The sequence below is a fragment of the Biomphalaria glabrata genome, chromosome 15, assembly GCF_947242115.1.
Source record: "Biomphalaria glabrata chromosome 15, xgBioGlab47.1, whole genome shotgun sequence".
Lineage (NCBI taxonomy): Eukaryota > Metazoa > Mollusca > Gastropoda > Planorbidae > Biomphalaria > Biomphalaria glabrata.
In genome coordinates, this window is record NC_074725.1 from 1,461,011 (window position 1) to 1,474,044 (window position 13,034).

Genomic DNA, 13,034 nt, shown 5'->3' on the forward strand with positions numbered 1-13,034 from the left:
AATCCCGAGACCCACAATCCATCAGTATAAGACTCTGTGCCGCTCCACTCCTTTGTTCAATTAATTTCCATGTTTATCATTTTCATGCAGGGTCAAGGACAGAGCAAGAACATGGTCTTTTGGATTGTGTGCTTTGTCATCACAATTAGTGTTGGTCGAATTTCAGCATTTAAACCTTACGATACCGACTGTGTTGAGTACAAATCTAGCGCATTGGAGCTCTACGAAACAGATTCGATACCGTTCGATAATCGATACTTCGATGAAATACTAACGTACAGCGAGGATGAAGCTTTCGTAGTACCCCACGACAGTAAGATAAATAACAGTCATTACGATACTATGTCCTTGAATACATTACAAAAAGGACGAGAGGATTCAAAGCCCACCCAGTGCTCTTGTACACTAACCGTGTGTCGTTGTTCAAACTTGAGGCTCAAAGAAGTTCCACAAAATCTTCCACGCACAATGATTAAACTTAGCCTTGACCTTAACCTCATATCAGACTTGCCAAATTGTGCTTTCTGTAACTATTCTCGGTTGATTTATTTAGATCTGTCTTCAAATAATTTGACTCAGCTTCAAGTTGGCTCCTTTTGGGGCCTCTTGACTTTAAGCTATTTAAATCTCTATGGAAATAAATTAGTATATTTAGAAAAGACATTTCCTATTCGTGCTTTCTCCGACCTAAAATCTCTTAAATATTTAAAGCTTAACAGAAATTCCCCACCCATGTATATGGTAAACTACACATATCCAGATAGTATACTGTCAGAACTAAACAATTTAGAGACCTTGTTTTTAGATGGTTTAGATAGTCTGTACTTTGGAGTTGGCTTCAGAAAATTATCAAAACTTAGGACATTAGTTCTATCAGGAAGTAATGAAGGTTTTTGTAAAATTTATGAAATACCAGAATTTGCTTTCACTAACCTGCAACAGATATCGAAGCTTAACATTAGCAACTGTTTCTTGACTGAGAGGCGGCTAGGTGATAATATTCTGGGGCCGCTGGTCAATTTGAAAGATTTGGATATCAGTTTTAATTTTGAAATGGGGATCACCTACGCCCTGCGCCAGTTAAATTTCATTCGTGGGTACAAGTTGCAGATATTGAGGATGAACTTCGTCCACTCTAGGTATCTACCCCCAGTTACTTTGAATAAGTCCATGATTCAAAGCTTGCCAGAAAGTTTACGTTACCTGGAGGCACAGGGCAATAATATTGAGTTTGTCGAAGAAGGCGCGCTCTGGGCTATGCCTCCCAATCTCACCTACATCGATGTTGGAGGAAACATTTTCTTGTACGGACCGTACACTGAAGAGCTCTACTCACTTCGTAGTCTTGAAGTGCTCATCCTTAACGGAGGCAACTACCTACCTAAAGTACCAAAATATATGCCCAACAGCTTATCGGACCATCGAAACAGCAGTCGCAAAAAATACATTCGATCTTCAAAGCCATTTATTGTAACACTTCCGCCCAGACTGCTTTGTCTTGGCCTAAGATTTGCAGGGCTCAAGTATCGCTTGACAGAGCTGAGCTTTAATGAAACGAACTCGTTGGAGTCTTTAATACTTACTAACAATTATTTGCCTACACTACAAGGTCCTATCAAAGGTCTGACCAAGCTGAAAAAATTGTTTGTTAGTAACTGTAACGTGGATGAAATCGACGAGGAAATGTTTCAGTATCTCGATGAGCTGCAGGAGTTGAGGCTCAGGAATAATCAGCTCAACAATTTTATTTCAAAAACGCGCAAACCAGTGTTTCAGTATTTAAAGCAACTTAAAATACTAGACCTCACCAACAACGCACTGACAGTGGTCCAAAGCAGCATTATTGAAGAGCTTGGAAGCCTAGAGATCATTGACCTGAGTCGCAATAACATGCGACATTTCAATTTAAGCCTTACAAATATGTCAAGCCTGAATTTTCTTAACTTAAGTCATACACAGCTTAGCTCTCTTTCAGTAGAGACGAGACAGAACATTGACCTTCTGTTGACCAACCATTCCGTTAGAGTGGACATGTCGCGGAATCCAGTACGTTGTGAATGTGATAACATTGACTTTCTGAAGTGGATGGTCAGCTCCAGGGCCTTCGATGTCAACCTAACTGACTACATGTGTCAGTACAAAGACACCAGTACAATTGTGATTAAGGATGCATATGAGGAGACGTTGGTGTACCTGGCCGCACGGTGCGCTGACAACTCGACCCTGTTCCTTGTGGTCCTTTCCGTGACGCTTTGCATGGTGAGCTTCGTCGTAGCTGCAGTAGTCTACAGGTTAGTTGTTGCAAACGTGCAATTAACTTCTGTAATACTCAAATGAAACATTTAACAGAGACTATAGGTCTAATTGGACGAGATAAGATACTATTTTAGTTTGACGAGATTATAATTTAACGGCATTTATTTATTTAAAGACAGTGAAATGAATTTAATGTTATTTTTTATTAGACGAGATTTTAATTTCAAGAAATTTTAGTATGACGAAACTTTAAATTTGACGACATCCTAATTTGAAATAATTTTTAAGAGATAATAATTTGACACTAATTTAATTTGAAAATATCATAATTTGACGATGTTTTCCTTAGACGATATTTTAGTTGCACATTATAATTTGACTAGACTATAATCTGACGTTTTTAACATTGCTACATGGCTGTCCTGTTTAGGTTTCGTTGGAGATTAAGGTACATGTACTATGCGGCCTACCTGGTGGTCAAGGGGAAACGAAAAGACAACCCTGAGGCAGAGTTATTTCGCTATGACGTGTTCATTTCCTACGCATCTGAAGATGAAGAATTCATCTTGGGGAAACTCTTACCAGGTAAAAAAATATGGAAGGTAATTTTATAATTTTAAAATAGTACGAAAACATAGTTTGAGTAGTTACCGTGAATCTTTCTAAGGTGTGAAGAAGGGTCTGTAAACACAGAAATTACAAAAGTTTCTTCAGAAGTATCCCTGTGCTCTGCTGTCTAGTCGAGCATGTTAATTTAGAGACTTAAACTCTACTAAGTAATTCATTTTTCTGGCTGACTCAGGCAACCCGTTCCATGCTCTAATATTGCTAGATGAAAGAGCACTTGTGCGAATTAGACCTAGTAAATGGAATAAGAAATGTGCTTTTTATCTTGTTTTGACACCTCGTTTCTCTAATCTCCACTAAAGCGCAAAATTTCGCGTTGCCGCTTTGATTAGCCACACGAGAGAGTGTATATACCTTTATGATAAAAGATAAAGTTCCCCCCATTCAGACCTAGTGAGCTATTGGGCAGATATGTGAAGATGATGGTTTATAGGTCATCTGATGAACGAGCAGGGTGTCATGTGACTAGCACAACGACCTTTACTTTCCCCAACTAATTTCTGATACCAGTTAGAGTTGGGTGGAGTCTGAGGGGTCCTTAAAATCACCAAATTTTTTAAATGTCAGAATTCACCAAGATTCAAACCCGAGACAAGCTAAGAATCATTTATTTTTGAAGTTTTTGCTTAAAATGAATAAAAATTTAATAATTTTTGGTAAAAATAAAGCACAGAAGAAATAGACCTAATAGACCAGTACATTACTGATTTAAAAGTAGATAGACATGTTTAGAGCTTTTGATTTTAACTCTACTTTTCACTAAGTATGTTGTGATTGTTATCAGTAGTTGACTGGCGGAAGATTTATTTACAAAGCTCTTCACCAAAATTGAAACCTCAATGTCTGATTGCAGAGTTTGACTCACGAGATCTCAGAGTCTTGGTTCACGGACGAGACTTTGCTGTGGGGGAATTCATCGCTTCCAACATTGTGACTGCAGTCAAAGAGAGCCGGAAAACTTTAGTGGTTCTCACACGAAATCTTCTCAACAGCACCTGGTGTAACTTTGAATTACAGGTATTTAAAAACTGACCCTAACTTAAAGGCCTACATAGGCTACAAGCAAACGTAATGTAAGTGGACTGAAGTCTCGAGGGGCGGGATAGTACCCCTTCAGCGGCTACATTTGACCATCGGGCCGTAGATTAGGCATCAATGTTTTAATGATAAACCATTTCTCGTTGTATTCAACATGTTTATTATCAGTGTTAACCTAAGTCTAGGTTTATCAATGTGTGTTGTAGAGGTCTGTGAGTGTTCATTGTCTAATACAATCATAACATACTCTTTAATATTATAAAAACTATCGTCGTGTGTTTCCAGATGGCCAACATGGAGTCTGTCCACACAGGGCGCCCAGTACTTGTGTTTCTCATCAAAGAATCCATACCTACGACAGAGCTGACCTCTGACCTCTTGTATCATCTTAATAAAAATACTTACATCGTCTACCCTCAAGAGGAAATAACGGATGTGTTTTGGGACAAACTGGCCAGGGATCTTTTGCAACTTTAAGCCAATAAAATAATAATCTTGTAGCATTAAAAAAATGAACATATATTTTTTCTACTTCTTATATAATACAGACGTTACTTCAAAAAAGAAGATGATTACGTCCTACGCGTCATGCATTTAGTCATGCAATTAAAATAAAAGGTTAGTGGCATATCGATAGAATTTACAACATATTTAAAAATTGTGAGTACATTTTCTTTAATTGTCTCATTCTTTGCAGCAATATATTTTTACGCTACCCTTTCTACAAAGCTAATATCAATTCACTCTGACTGCCTGTTAAAAAGTTATTTCTCCCACACCCAATTACGGATCTAGCTGAAATTTTGCACAATTATTTCTTTTACCTGGCAACACAAGAATCAATGAAGAAAAATTAACCAATTAGTTAATTAACTATTGGTAATTAATTATTATGTTTGGTTTCTCAAACAAGGTTAAGAGTTTGTACTTGACTGAAGTGGTGGTATAAGCTGAATTAGTTCCCTTTACAGCTCATCGTCTGAGTCTTAGTGACACAACAGAAAAATAGGACGAGACTATAGAAAAAAAAAAATAACTATACTATCTTCCATATTCATAAGCTCTCCACTAGCAGAGTGGTTACCGTGTTGGCTTGAGAAGCCGCAGAAGGCTTGAGCCACGAGCTCGAATTCAGGTCATGTATATATATATATATATATAGAGAGAGATCATGTGAAACACAACTAATAAGACTAATTGATGATTTTTCAAAAGGTTTAGATAATAGTGAACAAATAGATGCTATCTTACTAGATTTTTCTAAGGCTTTTGACAAAGTTCACCACCATAGTTTGCTTAAAAAATTAAAATATTTCGGCATTAATGGTCCACTGCATCAGTGGATTAAAGACTTTCTGATAGGGAGAGAACAAACTGTAATAATAAATGGCTCTAAATCAACACCGATAACAGTAAACTCAGGTGTACCTCAAGGAACAGTCTTGGGTCCACTACTATTTTTAATTTACATAAATGATTTACCAAATTGCATTAGTTCAGGAACAAAAGTCAGATTATTTGCAGACGATTGCATAATATATAGAACAATAAAAACAACACAAGACACAGATATTTTACAAAGAGAATTAGATGAATTACAGAAATTGGAATCAAATTGGAGCATGTCTTTCCACCCAGAAAAATGTCAGTTGTTAAGAGTAACAAAAAAACTAAAACAAATTAATTCCACTTATCTTATTCATGGCAAACCAGTAACACAGACTAAAAACGCAAAATACCTAGGTGTTATAATAAATGAAAAACTGTCATGGAATCCACATATTGATGAAACTACAAAAAAATCAAACAAAGCATTAGGATTTATTAAAAGAAATTTCTATAAATCAAATAAGAACATAAAACTAAAATGTTATTTAACCTTGGTTAGGCCAATAATAGAATATGCATCCTCTGTTTGGGACCCCTCAACTCAAGAAAACATTAAGAAACTAGAACATACACAAAATAGAGCAGTGCGATTCATAACAAACGAATATTCACATTTGACTAGAGTAACACCTTTAGTAAAATCACTAAATTTAGAAAGCCTTCAGGACAGAAGACTCAAAAGTAAAGTAGCAATAATACACAAGGTTACAAAAGACAGTTTGTGTGGAAACACAAACTCAAAATCGGCCCCCGAAGTAAAATGTTTTACATATTTCGGATAATCCTTCAGAGTTGAAGATAGTTTACTTCCTAGTCCAAATCTCCCGCAGGACGACAGGGGATGGGAGCAGGCAGGGTTTGAACCTTCGATCGTCGATAAATCCAAACGACAGTCCAGCGCGCAAACCGCACGACCAGTGGTCCACCCAGGTAGGCTTCAATATTTTCAGAAAGAAAATCCGAATGAAATTATATCAAAGACAAATGAGAGATAAGAATGGAGAAAGAAGGTTAACAGATTTTGTGTAGTGCCCCAACCGTCCCGCAGATCAAAGGATACGTAAAAGTGAATGTAAAGTTAGATGTGAACCTGGCCTAACTAGTTTGTGGTCTATAGGGCAGATGATGTAAAGTTCATCTGTTTTTGTGGCCTACGGTTAACGAGGGTGTCATGTAGCCAGCACAACGACCAACCGCCTTTGCTTTTCCCCAACTAATGTCAGGTACCCATTAGAGCTGGGTAGACTCAGAAGTTGAAGATCCCAGTCTTCACCAGGATTCGAACCCGGGACCCTCGGTTCGAACTAAATAAGTTAATTGTTTTGAAAAGGCTCAATCTCATATTCGAATCCTCAAAAAAAAAAAAAAAAAAAATTTCCGTTGTATAGAAAAAATGTTCACGAAAATGATGTTTATAAGATTACTATTCGTCTTAAATTAGGTCTAACATATAATGCATACTAATTAGCTTTTTCTTATAAAAAAAACTGCTTGCATAATTAATTTTAAAAATTAGAATTTTCGCTTTCAGGAAAAAAAAAAGTAGCCGTTGCATCAGAACTTTGAATGGTCTAAAATATTGTGAAGTCGGATTTTCAATATCTCTTCTATTTACGAGATCTAAACGGGACGGACGGACAGACATTTCGCACAAAACTAATAGCGTCTTTTCCCCTTTCGGGGGCCGCTAATAAAACACTGAACCATAATCTTCAAATACAAAAACAAAATTTAATAAAATACTCTGAAAGACACAAAGATAAAGGCACATTCCTCGTCCCATATGATAGGACAAATTTGTACACATACTCCTTCTTCCCTAGTGCTATTAGAGCATGGAATGGGTTGCCTGAGCTAGCCAGGAAAACCAGTGACTTGGCAGAATTTAAGTCATTGGTTAATATGCATGACTAAATGCATGACGCGTAGGACGTAATCATCTTCTTTTTTGAAGTAACGTCTGTATTATATAAGATAAGATAGGTCGTTCCCCTTTTATTTAATATTTAAAAATTCTTTTTATTGATAGTCTAGATCTATTTAAAATTTAATTACATGAATGATCCTAACTGCTTGACACAAGTACGCTTATTAGGAGTTACATTACAGAACTATGGCATTTTTTATTTTTCTCTTATCGTTAATATACACAAAATTCGAGTGTAATCTTTGGTTTGTCAACTTTCCCTAAGAGTGAAACTATTTGATGGTTTGAAATGCTGAAGTGCAATTTATTTCGAGTCATCCGTTGCCGGTTGCCAGAGAAGAAAAAAAATCGATAAGGTTGAAAAGAGTCTACGTATGGGAGACTGATAATAAAACACAAATGTGGCAATGAAAATGTCGTTAGTAAGCTGGCCCTACTCTACATTCAAATAGTTGCAATTACAGGGGCGTAGCCCGACATTACAAACGCAGCGTAATGGAGCTCATATCACGTGGGCGTATCGTGTATCGCAAGTACTTGTTTATGGGTATGACATCACAGGGGGCGTGGCCGACACATCACACGTACATCTTAATGCAGCTGTAATGGAGCTGACAAAACAGGGGCGTATTTGACATCATAAGTACAGCTTAATGGAGCGGATATTACAAGGGCGTATCTAGCATCACACGTACATCTTAATGGGACTGACATTACAGGGGGGCGTATCTAGCATCACACGTCCATTTTAATGGAGCTTTAGTGGAGCTGACTTAACAGGGGCGTATTTAGCATCATAAGTACAGCTTAATGGAACTAACATTACAAGGGCGTATCTAGCATCACACGTACATCCTAATGGAGCTTTAGTGGACATAACAGGGGCGTATCTAACATCACAAGGACATTGTAATAAAGGTGACTTCACAGGGGCGTATCTGACATCACAAATACATCTTAATGGAGCTGATATCACAGAGGCGTATCAAAAGTACATCTCAATGGAGTTGACATCACAAGGGCGTATCTAAAATGACAATGACTGCTATCATGTATTGGGGTTGACACTGGAATCACGGCTATCAGATAATGGGGCTCCGCTTCTTCTAAAAGCCTCTTGGAAAGTGATTTACACACGTCTTGGGTTATTTTTTTTCCCCAGAGATTCTAAATCACATTACTGTATTAAGTGATAAATATATAATGGAATTGTTTCGCAGCCTAACCAAACCATTCATGCTTGTGTTGGCTATTTTAAGAGTGCAAGCGAGTCACCTTTGTGACGTGGCAACGAGCCATTGGTCTAAACCAGCGATGCCCAAAATACGGCCCGCGGGCCAGATCCGGCCCGCGAAGTGGTTCCATCCGGCCCGTCGAAACGACGGCACAAAGTGTAGAAAATCCCCTCTCCAAAAAGGTAGATAAAGTTATTTTTACCTACGTTACCCTAACTTTTTCTCTGATAGATTGGTACCATGACTTTTAACATTGTGTTTCTGAAATGAGACTAAATGTATAATCTAAGAGGAAAAGTGAACGGATCTTTACATTTTTCTGGAGCATGATAATAAGCCAATGTATTTGATTTGTAAAGAAAGTGTGGCTGTTTAAAAAAACAACAAACAAATATGGCAGCATTCTTGAAATTATGCCGCGAATAAAATATTGTTAAACTACGCCTAGAGATTGAAGGATTGAATAGTTGCCAAAAAGAGATAAGAAAATGAGTCTGTGGTTAAAAGCTAGATAGAATGTTGCTCACATTGTAAGTAGAAAATTGAAGCCATTGTTCCGAAGGGTAGAAAAGAAGACAAACTTCAAACATCTGACTAATTAATGTAAGTGCTAGATCCACGGGTTTCTAATAAAATAGTTTCAGTTCCGCTTCATTAAGTTTTTGTATCTTTTCGGTCATGTGGCCCGCGACACGAGTGTCGGAAAATAAAAAGGCCAGCAGGACGAATTAGGCTGAGCATCACTGGTCTAAACTGCCGACAGGCTGCGACGTCGCCTCGGTTAGATCTCATGGAGATTTAGGGGGTCCTGTATCTCAGATGGTGTGCACACCAGTGGTAAGAAAGGAGATCCGTAACCATGAACGTAGATGTGTATCAAAGATTGGCCTCTTTAGTGACACGAGAAGTTGCAAAGGAAAATGTTATCTTTGAGACAGACAGACAGACAGACAGAATTAAGACTTTTTAATAACATAACGGGATGCATTTTTTTTCTAATGACATCTCTTTTATGTGATGACATCTCTTCTCTTTTATGTAAGACAGCTCTTCTCTTTTATGTAATGACATCTCTTCTCTTTTATGTAATGACATCTCTTCTCTTTTATGTAATAACATCTCTTCTCTTTTATGTAATAACATCTCTTCTCTTTTATCTAATGACACCTCTTTTATTTAATGACATCTCTTTTATATAATGAAATCTCTTTTATATAATGAAATACCTTATCTTTTATCTAATGGCATCTCTTTTCGTTTATGTAATGACATATCTTCTCTTTTATCGAATGACATCTCTTTTATATAATGACATCTCTTTTATATAATGACATCTCTTTTAAATAATGAAATCTCTTATCTTTTATCTAATGTCATCTCTCCTCGTTTATGTAATGACATCTCTTCTGTTTTATCTAATGACATCTCTTTTATATAATGAAATCTCTTTTACGTAATGACATCTCTTTTATGCAAAGGCATCTCTGCTCTTTTATGTAATAAAATCTCTCTTATGTAATGGCATGTCGTTTATCTACTAACATCTCTTATATCTAATGCCATCTCTTTTATCCAATGAAATCTCTTTTATATAATGAAATCTCTTCTCTTTTATCTCATGACATCTCTTCTCTTTTATCTAATGATATCTAATAAAATCTCTTTTTCCTAATGGCATCTCTTATATGTAATGGCATCACTTATATGTAATGGCATCTCTTATATGTAATGACATCTCTTATATGTAATGGCATCTCTTCTCTGTTATATAATGAAATATCGTCTCTTTGATCTAATAACAACTCAATTACTTTATCCGTTTAGACAAATGTAATTAAAAATAATGAATCAACATTATTCTTGAGGAAGTGATTTTTAAAATCACACATCATAAAATAGTATAACAATAGCACGCGGGCGTTCATTTCAGTCAAACTTTACACATGAGTTTGAGTTCTGAGTTTTTTGGCACATCCGCACAATTTAGGCCATGTCGTGCCCGTAATCCTTTAAGGGTTACTCTCTTTTACAAGAGGTAAAGTCCATACAGTTAGATCATTGAAGTTAGAATTAAACGTTGGATTCAATTATTTGATTGCCAAAGGAACAAAGGTACTTCTTATGTCTGTTAGTGTTTATGATCGATGCCTTGTATCTTCTGTGTGATACTAAAATGTTACTTAGTTGGTGTTTTTTAAATAGCTTTCAAAGCTTGTCTCCAATAGCTGTCAAAGTGAGTTTCTTTTTATCTTACTAGCAGACTTTAGGATTTAATATTTTTAAGAATTAATTTAAATACATAAAAACGCTCAGGAATTTTTTTTGTTCATGTTTTTAAGTTAATTCAGGTTTGAAGACTATTGCATCGAAGCCCAAACCTTTAAAAAAGACGTCAAGAGATGGCAGCGGAACTATCAAGGCGACAGTCCAAAGTATATAGTAGTACATACCACACGACCCGGAACAATCTGCCTGTCGGAAAACGCTACAAATTCCATTTTTTAAAAAGTGGAACATATTTAGTAGCTTGAAATAATCTATATCGTGTTGTTTTTTTATGCCTAACTGTATTGTTCTATTTATAAAGTTTTTTTTTTCAGCTTTTAAGATATTTTTCCTCTAATTTATTTCTAAGCATGGAAAAAAAATAGCACGACAAGAAGGTTAAAAAAAAATATAATTTTTAAATATCCATCCATCCATCCCAGTGGCGCTACATCTTATGGAGGGCTCTGACGTACTTCAACACTTCCCTCCATTCAGATCTCTCCTGAGCCTTTCGTCTCCACGCCCTAACCCCAAGCTGTTGCAGATCTGCCTCTACGTCATCAATCCATCGCATTCGGGGTCTGCCTTTAGGTCAGGGGTCGGCAACCTTTTGAGTCGGAAGAGCCAAAAATTACAATTTACGAAATTTCAAAGTTTCTAAAGAGCCACAAAGTTTTTTCTTGCCAATTAAATGGTACTCACACAATAATTTTTTTTTAAAAAAGGAATCTATGTATTCATACATAAATAGTGTTTTTCACACCACATTAGATAATTTATATATATGGCATTATTAGATAATTATTATTTTAATATTTCGGTAACAACTAAAGCTGTTTAACATTTACTTACAACACTAACTTGTAAGCCTACTTCAATAACAAACAATTGAGCAAACAAATTCAATGGGAGCCTTGGCTTTGCATGGTTTTAGAAAGTTGGTATACATTTGGCTCATAACTTGTTTTTAGTTTCAAAGTCAACTCTAAATTTTCATTTGTTAGTTGGATTTTTACTTTGCTATTAATTATATTCATGCAAGAGAACGCTTTCTTACGCAAATATGTCGATCCGAAGATAGTTAGCACTCCAAATGCCAACTTCTTCACCTCACTGTAGCAATCTAGATGATTATTTCATGCGCCAAATCAACTCGCGACATTCCTTTGAAAGCTGTCCACTTTTGTTGCGCTACGTACATACATTTCTGGAGTTCCAAGTCTTCCAACATGCTTTTCCACCCCACAAAGCTTTACTTTTTAAATCAATTGCATGTCTAGAGATCCAGTATCAATTTCAAATACATCAATGTGGATTTTGTTACTATTTGTGTTGAGAAGGTGTACTAGGAATGCTAGATAGGTTTTGGATTGCTCTAATCTGTGAGATAATTCATCTTTGATTTTTTTTTTAACTGTGCTGAAGTAAATTGTTCAAAAGTTGCGCTGATTTTATCGCGATACCACTTTAGGCACTAAAAATGAAGTAACTGAACGCTGTGAATATCTTCTGCAAAAAGAATTAATTTTTCTTCGAAACAAAACCAATTCTTCTACCAAACCATAGGATGTGTTTTCCTTTTCCTAGCAGTTTTAGATTCAGCTCTTTTATATCAACCATAAAGTAAAATTTTTGAAAATATTTGTCGTTCTCTAATTCAGGGTGACTAATACCTTTTTCATTTAGAAATGTATGTATTTCATTCAAGCACAAAGCAAAAGTTTCCACCTTTGGAAAGCCATTGCACTTGTTAGGACAGAAGAAGCTCGGAATAATGAGTCTCCATTACGTTTAAGAATTAAAGTGACGATGGTAGAGTGCTTTTGACAAGATGCTGTTAACAGTCTTGATTACCAGATTCATGAACTCAACTATTCGGCCGAATTGGTTTGGGCACAAAGCGCTTCTTGATGCATTCTTCAGTCAAACGTAATATTTCGCGGTTTATTTAGCTTCGATGTATCGTTATTGCCATTTTATTTTTTCCTGTTATACTTCTGGCTCCATCAGTTGCTATTGAAACGATTTTATTTAAATCGATCTTATTGTATTCAAGGTATTTTTGCATGGCATTCGCTGTATTTTCCCCTGTAGTTTGTCCTGATAGAGGTAGCAATCCTAGAAATTCTTCTTTTGGACCTTGGAAAGATATATACCTGACAAAAAGGTCAACTTGTGCCGTGTCTTTTATCTCGCAAGACTCATCTATAGCAAGTGATAGGACAGAAGAAAGTTGAACATCATCCACCAGCAAATATGTTACATTTGAAGACATTTTAGCTAATATATCTTAT

At 36.2% G+C, this 13,034-nt stretch overlaps 1 protein-coding gene across 1 annotated transcript; it reads left to right on the plus strand.

Annotated features, from left to right (window-relative positions):
• Positions 1-326: 326 nt before the first annotated feature.
• Positions 327-4,427, plus strand: LOC106062079 (toll-like receptor 4). The gene is made up of 4 exons (XM_013220345.2): positions 327-2,291; positions 2,687-2,841; positions 3,737-3,900; positions 4,207-4,427. Exons 1-4 carry the CDS (start codon positions 343-345, stop codon positions 4,396-4,398), a joined length of 2,460 nt encoding a protein of 819 aa, XP_013075799.2. The 5' UTR covers positions 327-342; the 3' UTR covers positions 4,399-4,427.
• The last annotated feature ends 8,607 nt before the right edge of the window (positions 4,428-13,034 follow it).

What these genes read in the sequence shown, in the direction of transcription:
- LOC106062079 (XM_013220345.2), top strand. Translation starts at nt 343, where the DNA reads ATGTCCTTGAATACATTACAAAAAGGACGAGAGGATTCAAAGCCCACC. An exon ending in GTAGCTGCAGTAGTCTACAG is followed by an intron (nt 2,292 to 2,686) that starts GTTAGTTGTTGC and finishes TGTCCTGTTTAG; the next exon opens with GTTTCGTTGGAGATTAAGGT. An exon ending in GGTGTAACTTTGAATTACAG is followed by an intron (nt 3,901 to 4,206) that starts GTATTTAAAAAC and finishes GTGTGTTTCCAG; the next exon opens with ATGGCCAACATGGAGTCTGT.